General features: G+C 42.7%; 1 protein-coding gene across 1 annotated transcript in view; it reads right to left on the reverse strand.

Moving 5' to 3' along the window:
• Positions 1-13,528, reverse strand: part of ATAD2B (ATPase family AAA domain containing 2B) — a 4,508,062-nt gene that overhangs the window by 1,708,775 nt on the left and 2,785,759 nt on the right. Inside the window, exon 19 of the mRNA XM_044063554.1 lies at positions 5,851-5,995. Coding sequence (XP_043919489.1) covers positions 5,851-5,995 — 145 coding nt within the window. The remainder of the gene's footprint in view (positions 1-5,850; positions 5,996-13,528) is intronic.

Genomic DNA, 13,528 nt, shown 5'->3' on the forward strand with positions numbered 1-13,528 from the left:
ATCGGCTCCAATATCAGTGGAGCCGATCAGGGTGACCCGCCTCTCGATGCCCCAGACCTCGGCTCCGAAACCAGAGGGGTCGAGGCTGGAGGCATCGAGGCAGACCGTTCCGACCTCGGCTCTGAAGTCCGTGGAGCCGATGGAGAAGTCTGCTTTGATTTTTTTGCCGTCTGTTCCGACTGACTGGTCGGAGCCGGCGCTTTCCTCTTCTTAGAAGGAGACGGAGAGGAAGATAAAGCCTCCTCGAAAGAAGGCTTGATTAATCCTTTGAGGATTAATTTGTTTTTCCTCTCCTGGAGGACTCGGGAGGAAAACGCGTGGCATACACTGCACGATTCCTGGAGATGTTTGGCGCCAAGACAATAGACGCACGAGGAGTGGTCGTCCGTTATGGACATTTTGAACCCACACCTCGTGCACTTCTTAAACCTGGAGGGTTTATGTTCCTTAGACATAGTTCTAAAAGAAAACACAGCAGTAAGCTTTAAGACACAGGTACAAAGTATGCAGAAACTGGAATATTTTAAACTGAAAACTTTTTTTTTTTTTTTTTTTTTTACAAACAGACAGAGAAAGGGAGGAAAAACAAGGAGGGTCAAGACCCTCTAAGTCAAACGGGTACTTGACCCACACACAACCACTAAAGTAGTTAGTACAGGGGAAGGCCCCTCTAACTTAAACGGAACCTTCTCTGACAGGAAAAATTAAGCTAAACTTAATGAAACAACAAGTAACACACTCGTACACAAAAAATAGCCGTTAAAACAGCTTTTGAGTTGAAATGAGTGAACTACTGACAGGAAAAGAGACTATAAATATAGTACTTAGCCCAGCCAATGTTGAGACCACGTCCAAGCTCTGTAAGTGGCAAACGAGATCTGGGGGATTAGTGGTGGTGCATCCTGGGATAAAGATAGCTCAGCCAATTAGAGGCCTCGCTCTATAGCATAAGCGTGCCGAGTCGGAGCCGAGGGATCGGCTCCGAGCCCATCAGTCAGAATGTAGGCGAGATAGGATCACATAACATTTGATGACATCCATCCCTTACTAATCCTTAACCGCTTCTAGTAACCAAACCGTACATGGTGCGAGTCATTCCATATCCATTTGCCTATTGTGCAACTCTGAGAAAGTCTCAAACAATAATCAAACCATGCTCCTAGGTCACCCACGAATAGGGACAATTACCCGTTAAGCTTACCCAGTTAAGAAATATTTACAACACATGGTGTACTGCTACTGATTATGGAATGCTAACCTGCAGCCTAACTTGCATGCAAAAACAGTACCCTTACATTAAGATGTACCCAGCTGGCTAACTACTGCATTATTACTAGGCTGCCACACTGAATTGCTTTGCAGAGATTGGTAACATCCCCTCATCTTATACCTCTCATGAAATGTGAAAAAGCTCCATTATTTTAACACTACAAATTAAAGACTAATTAGGATTACAAACTCAACTAGCTGGGCCACCACAACACCAATCTGGGTTAGGATCACTGTTGCTTGCTTCCTGGACTTCGTCTCTAGTAATCCAAGATCTGGCAGTCATGGACGCTGGAAACATAGAGCGAGGGGGAGGGGAGCCCCCCCCCCCACTTTTGCAGATCATACCTATACATCCCAACTGTCCCATTTGAATTATTTTCGTGTTTTTAGCTGATGTGATGTCATCGCACACAGCGAGCACATATTTCCGGGTGGGAACAGACAGTTTTCATTTAGCTGCTGCCACAGCTGAGAGAAGGAATGGAATGGATTTATTTTCGGCTGGGATATGTATATTACTGTAGACTTGGCTGCCAGGATGTATTTTCGGCTGGGAGGAATCAAGAGCTGCAGACTCGAGTGAGTACACTCGGTTTTATTTAGTTGCCAGGGAGGAATCAGAGCTGCAGACTAGAGTGAGTACACTCAGTTTTATTTATTTAGCTGCCAGGGAGGAATCAGAGCTGCAGATGAGTGAGTACACTCGGTTTTATTTATTTAGCTGCCAGGCTTGTGTGTGTGTGTGTGTGTGTGTGTGTGTGTGTGTGTGTGTGTGTGTGTGTGTGTAAATGCCCCCAACAGGATACATCTGGTGGCTAGAGGTACTCAGGCTCAAACCCTGTAACTTGGGTACAGGTAAAAAGAGCCTACACTTGTGAATTTATGCCTCACATTTTTTTCTGTTCCTCTGGTTTTCAGGAGTGATAAAACAAATCATTTTATTCTAGGAATTTTCTAAGGTTATACAATCAGTATTTGAAATGTGCCCCTATTTGGGGGCTGTATTCCCCCATTATTGGCTTTGTTCTATAATTTTGTGCTAAGAGGTTGAGAGCTTATGGTGAGAAGTGAGAACTGAATTCACTAAATGATATGATAGACATTTAAGTTTGTCTTCCTGTCTTTCAAGAAACTGCTGGTTTAGCTTAGTGGTATGCTGCTCTGACTGTAGTACACAGGGTTCTGTGTTCAAGACTTGGCAGTGAAATGCATGGTGGTAACAACATTTTATGCAAGTAACTTTCCAAAATTATACTAGCAATGTTTAAAATGTGTCCCTGGTTTTTGGCATTTTGCCCCCCCCCCCCAACCAATTAAAAATAAGTTCAAGAAGCTGTGTAACATGCCTATGGCTTACACTACTGTGATTCTGTATTTATATATTGTGTGTAGATGCAGACTGTTATCATTGAAATGTTCTGAATAGGGCAGTTTTATCATTATTTGTGCATGCATTTTGCTTCATTGCCTACTGGAAAAATGTTCAAACAATACATTTAAAATGCAACTGTGTGTGGAAGTAGACTGTTATGGAAATGTTCTGAATATGGCAGTTTTGTCATTATTGGTTAATGCACGTTTGTTTGATTGCCTACTGGAAAAATGTTTAAACAATAAATTTAAAATGCGCTCTAACTTAAGTTTAACAAGTGTGCTGTATTATACAAGAAATATAATTTAATACAATCAGGAAGGTGAATGAAGGAATGCATACATGCATGCATGGCCCTAAAAATGTGCTTGAAAACAGCCCAGAGGAAAGTGTGAAAGGCTCAAAATCATGGGCAAATTTTAAGCTTTACTCTTGTTACCAAAGCAATGGATGAAGGTAAAACAGTCCACACCACATTACCTTGACCTGGCCAAGCCTTTTGACACAATCCCCTAACTCAGGTGTAGTACAAAAGATGAATAATGTAGGAGCAAACACTTATATCACCAGATGAATTGTCAACTTGGTTTACAGGATGCAGGAGATCAAAACGGGAAGAGACCAGTCACCAATGGAGTCCCCCAGGGTTCGGTACTGAGACTTTCTCTGTTTGGCATATACATCTCAAAAGTAAAAGGTAATACCAAAGAGTTTTGGCCAGCTAAGTTTGAGATGACTGCAAGTTAGGAGAAATTATTGAATCCCCAAATGACTTAACCATCATGCAGGAAGGTTTGTCCCAAATAATATCTGGTGTCAAAAATCATGACAATGCCCTCTGAGAAGTGATCCAATTGTTTGGCATTTGGGAACTTGTGTGTACAGTGACCTAACTTTTGACCCATATGTGCCCAGAGTCATAAGAAAGCCGTTCTATATTGCACAGCTTATAAACAAATTGGTTGTGACTAGATCTAGAGATGTTGTTGTCCCCCTTTACAAAGGTCTCATTATGTCAATCATTTTGTATAATGCCCACTTTGGCACGCATCTGTCCAGCCCCATGTAACAACTGGAATACCTTCAGAGATTCCTTACTAAAAGGATACAAGTCCTAAACAACAGGTCTTGCATGGACCACCATAAAGATTTATTACTATACTCAGTATCCTACAGAGTACTTAAAGGTGACATGTCTGACATGCAAAGCATCCTCTGACATAATACAGATGGACCTACTGAACATCAGCGAGTCAAATGGCATCAGAAATACTCAGTCCAGTTATCTAAACTGAATGTTGTGGAGAGATGGATATACATCACAGAGGCTACCACTGTTCTGGAACAGACTATCCATAAAAATAAAGCAAAGCTCATCCATTCATATTCAAATCCAACTTGGATCTAAGGATGGGTAATAGAAAATGTACTCCAGGATTTCCCCTCATGCCACTAATGGATAGAGGCAGTTCCTAAATGCTGCATCCCTTACATGGCCCCCTCAGATTATCTATGGTATGATCACAGTTTTTCTCACTAGGGCTAATATACAATTATCAGCCATGGGGATAGCGAAAACCAATCAGAAAATGTAAATTCAAGCACCAAAAGGGAATTGGCAAAGCTTAAATGTCCTCCAAGTGAACCTATGTTGTGATAGCAAATAGTTATAAAAAAATTACCCTTTTTAGTTCACTAAGTGCCCCTGTCACCCCCCCCCCCCCCCCAGTCTTTAACAGCTTCCAGCACCTATGCTGGCAGTAGCTCATTACTGGATGCAGATCTCTTAAACATCCACTGAGGATGTCTAGAATCGAAGTACACACAATTCCCTAAGCAACCATTAAATCACTATCATCTGATCATCTGATACCTTGAAATCACCTAAACCTGTGATAGTCTATGCACTGGAAAGCTCTACTCAAAAACAGTCCCACTGTTAGAATTTGACAGCCTCAGCTGGAATGTTATCTTCGAAGAACATGAGCTTCAGAAGGCCTTGAACCTCATTCAGACTGCCTTAACCCAGACCCAGGTGCACAGCAAACATCTGAACTACACTTAAGACAACTGTGCTGCAGTCAAAGAAAAGTATCCTAGCATAAGAGAAAGCAATCAATTGTACTAGGGCATTTGAAGATTTCTGGAAGGCAATGAACACAGTTAATGGAGTTATCGGGAATTCTAAGACAAAGGACAAAAGATCTGTCACCTGCAACTACAGTCAATGACAAAAGACTGAAATACCCTGCAGGAAATGGCAGTCACTTTTCTTATGCCAGCTATTTAATTAATCTTTGTGCTACACCTACATTTCATTTCAGGGTAACAAGAGTGAAGAAAGTCTTCAAACTCCAGATGAAGGGAGACACCCATCCACCAATCTCACTAGGAGTGACCATCCTCTTTTACATGGCAAATGCCAAAAGAGGCAAAAAATAAATGTTTTCCTTTGAATGTCAAACACAAAGGCATGGAAATGCAGGAACCTTTTATAGAACAGCAAGTACGGACATGCAAGCTGCAAAAGAGAACTGGAGAGCATACAGCATAGGCTCTTCACTGCCGTAAAAATATGACATCACAGCATGCATGCTCATGGCAGCAGTTCTGTTACTGAATGAAGGAACTTTTGATAAAGGATCACCGATACTGACTACTGAGAAGGATAACCAAACTTTGGAATCATCAAGGATGGCCCATGACGTTAAATCATGCAGACTCGATCAAGACGACAGTGAAAGAAGTCATCTGTGTGTGTGTCTGATATAGCATCTATCCTAAGTACTGGCCTCTTAAAAGTATGCAAAAACAGGATTCCCCAGTGTACAATCTGTGTGTTTAACAGGTATAATAAAAAAAGTCTTAAAGATGGATCAAGAGATCAGTAGAAAACTTACAATAAACAGAAAAAGCTTAAAGGCCTGAAATACACAAATGCACAAAAGGAAAAAAAAGAACCTTGACTCAATAGTACAAACTTTAAAAATTAAAGATGCCAACTTATACCAAGAAAAACAGCATTTAAAAGACAGAATGTACAATGTGGTGACATTACAGAAGCTGGAACCAGAACGTTTAACAGAAGACTGGGTGCAGCTGTAAAATAACAGATGATAAACTTCTCACAAAATAGTTCCAATAAATATGCAAGTACAGCCAATGAAATTAACAAACAGTAAAACATCTCATGCAATAATACTTACGTAGTAAAATGAAGAAAGGGTTTATGTGCAGTGGTTGCCGGTAAGTTCTTTGGTGTTTCTGGGTGATGACCGATATCATAAATTGATACTGCTTCCTCATCATCATCATTCCAAATTATGTCATCTACAATACCACTGGGGTTGTCTGATCAAAACCAGAAAATGAGCAGCCATTAATTTATCAGGTAACAAATTAAAACATACCCATATAAAATTAGCAAGTTTTATTCTCTGGCTAACTGGATAAGGCATAACAATTCTCTTCAAGGTGGTCTGACAGTAACCTGTTCAGAGACGCACAGTACGCATACAGAGTTTGAGAAACTCAAACTGTTGTAAAACAAGCTATAAACTGCTGCCTTAATCTGCTACCTGCTACATTAGAAAAATATGGTGCAATGAAACCCTTTGCAATAAAATGAAAAATTCAACTCTTCATTATAATGATTTTTAAATATATCAGACAGGTTGTACACTGTAATGCTAAGGTCACCAACAAACCTGCCTTTGGAATAGTAACTTTGCATCAAAAGAAATGTATAAAAATGTAGCCAAAGACATCCACAGTAAAAAGCAGTAATGCTGCAAAGAAAATGCAAGCACCACTGTTCTTAAATTTCCACTGCAGAAAACCAGGACCAAGTAAAATGTGAAAAATAGAATAAAGAACTAAAAGTACAAAAAAGTTCAAAGTCAGGTACACCACATTTGATTTCTCAAAATCCAGCTTAGACAGTCTAGTCACATGCAGACTCGAGTTTTAATCTGGTTAAGACCTTACCAATTACAATGCTAATCAAGTTTAGTTTGTAGGCCTTCCCTTTACAGTGATGATCACGTTCAGTCTGGCAAGATCTCCCTTACGAAAATAGGAGTTATGTACTTAACATAACTTGGCATCTGTGTTTTCCTACGTCATTATTCATCACAATAGGGTCTTGCATCCGAGCCGGAAAAATAATACAGACAGAACCAATCCCCTAGCTCCTCCCTTTCCCATGATGCCCTGCCACCCTCTGACCCCCAGATTGAGTTTGCTGCAATGCGTCTCAATACTACTCTCACAAAACTAGAGGGAAACTCCATCTTGCTCCCCAATTTACAAGGTAGGGGTATGGAAGGAGGGAAAGACGTGATGAATGATGATGTAAGGTAACACAGATGCCAAGTTATGCTAAGTACATAACTTCTAATCTAATCTTATCCAAGTCATCAATCATCACAACAAGGTCACAGTCCCCAGCTAGCGTAAACCCTTGGAGGCCTCAAGGAAGGACATGCTGGAGGAGCTTAGTGGAGCCAAAGGAAGCCCTGCTCCTAGAAACCAGAGCAAGGCTGTAGTAAGAAATAAACATGTGAGGGTTAGGCCAAGAGGCAGCAGCACAAATGTCATCAAGAGAAAGCCCTGCAACACAGGCTGAATAAGTTGCTACTGACCTATTAGAATGAGCCTCGACATTTCTTGGAACCTCAAGGTGGTTAAGATCATAGATCGTAGGGATGCAGCTAGATATCCATTTAGAAATAGTGACCTTAGAAACTGGAAGGCTGCACCTGTTAGAGGAAAAGGCCACAAAGAGCTGTTCTGAATTATGAAAACCTATTGTCCTCTGCAGGAAGAACCGTAACGGTCGGTGAATGTCCAAGGTATGTAGGATGCACTCCCCTTTGTTGGAATAGTTGGGGAAGAAAACTGGAAGCTGAATACATTGGTTTAGAGACAATTCAGAAGCAATCTTGGGTAAGAAGGAAGGGTTCATCCTAAGACAAGACTCTGCCCTTGTGAAAAATCAAGTAAGGAGTAGTAATGGTGAGCTCTTGCAGTTCTGAGACCCTCCTAGCTGAGGTAATAACCACCATGAAGGCAGTATTCCAAGACAGGAACTTGAGGTCACAGGAACTAGCAGGATCAAAAGGACTCCTAGTCAGAGATAGCAAAACAAGCGTGAGGTCCAAAGGAGGCAAAGGGTCCTTAATCGGAAACCGAAGCAGAAAAAAAACCTTTCACAAATTGGGAGAAAAGGTAGAGTCAAAGCTCACATGAAAGTTGGAAATCAGCTCCAAATGAAGCTTGATAGTGGACTAACTTGCTCCCACTTGGAAAACGGAGGACAAGAACAAAAGTACATCTGACACTGAAACAGAAAATGGATCCAGATTTATGTTCTTAGCACAGCCAGAAAACTTTTTCCACTTACTACTGTATACCTTTCTAGTGGAGGGTTTCTGGGAGGCTAGAATTATACGTTGAATGGGGGATGCTAGTCTGGACTGTTTTATGATCATTGGAACTGGAGAAATCATGTGGGTAGATCGTCTCAAGGCTTGGCTTTTGTTTTGCTGGCATAAAAATATTACCTTTGATTAAATCCCTACATATCACTGCTAGAATATCTCCTTGTGTTCTGACAGAGTGCTTCTCAACCAATCTGGAAATACAGAGCTAAGTGTACTTTTTTGCCAATTTAACTGTTCAGTGTTCTGCATGGTCATTTTGCTTGACTGAATAATTTTTATATTTGGTGGCTGAATTTTTTCTGATCTGTGCTGAAACTTTTTTCTTCCTCCCTTCCACTCTATTATTGTGTTCTTAAAGTTGGTGGCTTTTGCAGCTGCCTGCCCCTACTGTAAATTTGATCTGGGATACTCCACCGAGTCCCATCTCTTTAGCTCATTCTCCCCAATAGAGAGATCATTTGGGAAGGTCAAACCCCTTAATCCCTTAACCTTAAATTATCTTCTGTTCCTGCTCTCTCCCCTTCCACTTTATATACATTTATAGACACTTTATTCACCTGCTTATATTTTTTTAATTTGTGTTTCTTCCTACTTCTCTGTTACTTCATCTTCCTTTGCTTTTTCCTGCTACTTGCTGCCTGTTCTCTAAAGTGTTCAACTGCATCTTTTCTATTGCATTTATTACTGCTTATTTATAGCCTAAATTAATTGTTATTCTTAAATCTTATTCTAAGCTCTTAGTTTTGGTTTAAACACTTGGGCTTTAGGCCCACCCCCTAGGTCTCTCTAGCATGTCTCCCTCAGATTTTGACAAATATGGATGGACAATTTCCTACAGTTTCTCCTGCCAATCTGGCTGATATGGGCATCCTGAGACAGTGTAGCTACTGCCTCATATACATGGACAACCATCTACTTCTACCACCTAGAAAAACAGAGAGATGCAATTACATTAGGAACCTAGAGTCCAAGCTCTCTCCCCCTCAAGCCAGTATATCTGGCACCAAAAAGGTTGTCAAGACAATCACTACACCTCAAACATCACCCACACCTACACAACACACACACATATATGTGGAGGTCCTGCACAAAACATACCCAAACAAAGGAGACCTCCGAGGCAAACACACGTGTGATCTCCACAGCCCTCCACACAACATACCATGCATAGTCCACACACCTGTGCCTCACAGCCATTAAGGCTTCACCATAAACACAACATATTAAGTCCTAGAAGACTCCACTGTGAGACAGAGATGTGCCTCTCACCAGGCTGGATAAGGAGAAAGTCTGTCTGTCAGATGCCAGAATCTGCCATATCACATACGGACTCAAGTCTCTTAACAGGTAATGTTATGACACTGTCATAGTCCATGTTGGTGTGAATGACTAGAGAGAAACCTCTGTGGACTAGTGTGGAACTCACTGATCGCGTGTCCCAGGCAGTTATGTCCCCAGACTTGAGCAGCATTCTGCCATCACCCCGAATGACCCCTCAATACAAACAGAAAATGACTGACGTTAACAATTAGCTTAGTTTCTAGTGACATTCCAGGGGGATCCAATACCTGGCAGGCTGGGAAGATATGATCAACAGACCACGATGCTTTGCCAGAGATGGCCTGCATCTGTCTCACCTGGGCTTCAGGCTTCTAGCAAAGCTGTTGCCTCTCCTATAGTGCCTTTCTTAGGAAAAGTGATAAGGTTAAAAATTTCAACAAAACACAAATTAAAGGTCATGTTGCTTAATATTAGGAGTCTAAACATGAAACTGAAACTACACTCATTGCAAGCATTCCTAACCCTGGAAAATGCCGACATCTGTACAGTCACATAAACCTGGTTCAAAGCTGCGGAGAGCACCCCAGCCTCATCTGGTTACTCATCATATCATACATTCAGACCCCAAACTGTAGGCAGTAAAGCCAAAGGAGGTTGAGTTTCAATATACATTAAAGACATACACAACTCCAGGCTGATCAAACAGTATGATGCACAGGAGAGACACCAGGTGCAGTTAACCACTGACAAAATCCCTTCTCAAATAATAGCTAGCTATTGGCCCCCAAACATGACTCAAGATGCCCAATACACCTATTCGGATCTGTTTGAATCTATCAAGTTTCAACCCTTTACCCTGATCCTGGGTGACTAACTTCCCAAACATAGACTGGAAGAACTACTCATGCCAGAATACAAATGCCCAGAGATTCCTTGATTTTGTCAATGGAAATGTCTTGGAACAGCTAGTTGATACCCCCACGAGAGGTGATATTTTGGACTTCGTATTAAGCAACATGAGTAACTACTGCAGCATCCCTATCGTATCATCCTCCCTGCTAAGATCGGGCCATAAAGCAGTCACTTTCGAAGTCACCATCTCCTCCAACATCCCTCTAGCTAGGATCAGGCAAAAAACTTCTCCAAAGCCAATTACAGTCTCCAGAGGGATGGTATAAACAGCTTCACAGCCCATTCCCCCTCTGTAGGAACAGGCACCAATATCCAAAACTACACCAAAGCACTATACGAGCATTTATACAGATGCATGGAATCAGGAATACCCGACAGGACTAAATCATCCTCTGCAAGGAACAGTAAAACATGTCTGGTGGACACTGCAATAAATAAACTGCATAACAAAAGGAAAAAAATTGCTGTCCAAGACAAAGGAGGAGCAGGTGCCCAATTGGAAGCAATGTCTCTTTAGCCTTAACAAGCAAATAAGAGCACTAGTGAAATCCTCCAAAGCAAACTGGCCACATCTACTAGCCTTCTTCACATACGTCTGCAACCTCAAAGGAAGCACCCAGATCTTTTCAGAACTGGTAGTCAAGGACACCACATATACAAATGCCATAGATATAGCAAACTTGCTGGCTGATGGATTCAGCGAAACCTTTACCACTCTGTCCCCCATCAGTAAATCAGGACATCCCCAGTACCTGCCCCCTTCCTCTTACATCTAGGGAGAAGGTCATCACTACTCACTCAAAGGCAAAAAATACAGCCTCCATGGGACCCGATAACATCCCAGGCTACATCCTACGTGAACTCAGGCAGGAGCTTGCAGCACCATTAGGCAACCTATCCAACCAAAGCCTGAGTACTGGCTTTGTCCCAGCTGACTGGAGGACAGCCACTGTTATCCTTTTACACAAAGTTGGGGCATCCACCGTTCCAGGAAATTACAGACTCATCAGCCTAACTAGCCTGATCCGCAAGGACATGGAAAAGATTATCATGGACCTCATTAACAAGGACATTGGCAGCCTCCAAACACTTGATCCTACACAGTTTGGCTTCGTCAAGGGGAAGTCATGTCTGCTAAATTTGGTCGGCTTTTTTGAGACAGTCAACAAAGCCATGGACAAGAGAAAGACAGTGCACACCGCCTACCTTGACCTGGCAAAAGCCTTTAACACTATTCCAGACTCAGGCATAATAGATAAACTCTAGCAACTAGGCATTAATCCATATGCTACCAGATGGGTAGCAAACTGGTTCACTAATAAGAACCCACCTAGTCAAAATAGGGGAAGCCACCTCAAGCAGTACACCCGTAACAAGCGGCGTACCCCAGGGTTCGGTCTTGGAGCCTCTTGTTATTTGGGATATACTTTTCTGAGGTGCAGGCCAAAACCAGTGGGCTATGGCTGACCAAGTCTGCAAATGACTGCAAGCTGGGTGATGTCATCAAATCCCCTAGTGATGTGGACATCCTCCAAGTGGGTCTCAGTCAGACAAATGACTGGTGCCAGAAACATGGCCTCAAGCTGAATACCAACAAATGCATTATCATTCCCTTTGGGGAGAGTGACGTCCCCACAAATGATCACATTAATAACGTCCTAAGCACGCGATCAGTCGTGAGGGATATGGGCATCCAGGTTGACAGCAATCTGACTTTTGACCACCATGTTGCTTCCGTTGTACGGAAAGTCTTCTACATGGCCCACCTCATAAGTAAGGGTATCTCATCCAGAGACAGAGAGATCATAACATCCCTGTATTCTTCCCTTATAAGGTCCATTATTGAGTACAATGCCCCTTCCAGCATATACCTCGCAAAGCACATGCAGCAGCTGGAGAGACCACAAAGGCTCCTCACCAGGAGAATCCAGGGCCTCAAACATCTACCATACACTGTTTACATGGAATTGGTCAACAACCGAATGTCGAACAGGGTTGTCTTTGAACTTATATATTGAAGATTAAGGTGTCGAATGGTCGGAATGTCATACAAAATTCAGAATTCGACATTTCCGACTGCTCTACCACCTAAACAAACACTACCATGGGTCAAAAAGGGGGGGGATGTTTGGCGTTGACATAATTGCGTTCGCAGTTATGTGGAACTGCCATTCTGCTTCTGAACATGTTGCGTTCGACATCTGGCCGTACGACCAAATCCATGTATACCAACATACACAGATAAACTAAAAGCCCTGTCCTACTACTCAGATTCATACAGACTCCTCAGAAGTGACCTCTGTCTGGCATACAGGGGGATCACGGACCCCACCTTAATGGGACTGCTGCATATCCACAAGTCAAGATTCACTTGAGTAACCTGCATGCATAACCTAAACCTGGTCTGCGACATGAACAAGACTTGTTGGTGGGACAGATTTGTGTCCCAGAGATTCACCCCATCTATGGAATAGACTCCCTCTCCACATCAAGCAGAGTACCTCTTTACCCCTTTTTAAGTGCAACCAGGATAACTGGATGGGAAACAGAAAATATACCCCTGGGATTCCACCCGTGTCCCTGTTGGACAGGGGCATCGGGTGCGGACTTGTCTAAACATGGGCTGAACTCTTTGCCAAGCTTATAAGGGTCACAGGGCCAATAGCCTAGTAACCTCCTATGATCCTATAGATGAAGGGTGCAAAGGTTTGGGAGAGGAAGCCCCGACAGATGAGAAATCAGATCCTGACAAGGATCCAGTACCCATGGCGGATACTTCAGATGAGACCAGACGAAGCAGAACCAGGGCTGACAAGGCCAGAAAGGGGCAATGAGGATAAGGGATGTCCTCAGGTGTAGCTCTTTCTGCAGAATCTTGGGTATTAAGGGAATAGGAGGGTAGGCCATAAAGGAGACCTGGAGACCAACTGTGAGCTACAGCATTCCTTGGTGTCTCTCCCCTGAGAGGGGGATCAGGGCAAAGTACCTGCTGCATTTGTGGTTGGCTGGGGAGGCAAAAAGGTTGCAGCATGGTTGACCCCAATGGTCGAAAATATGCTTTGCCGCTGAAGGACTGAGGGGCTACTCGTGAGGACTCAAGATAGATCTATTGATACTGTCGGTCAACAAGTTGGAATCTCCAGGTATGTGCATTGCAATGAGGAAGCGCATGGAGGACATTACCTATTCCCACACTCTAATGGCCTCTCTGCACAGCAGGTAAGAATGTCATCACCCCCCCCCCCAT

Source organism: Protopterus annectens, chromosome 2.part1, assembly GCF_019279795.1.
Source record: "Protopterus annectens isolate FY-2018-M chromosome 2.part1, PAN1.0, whole genome shotgun sequence".
In the NCBI taxonomy this organism is placed as follows: Eukaryota; Metazoa; Chordata; order Ceratodontiformes; family Protopteridae; genus Protopterus; species Protopterus annectens.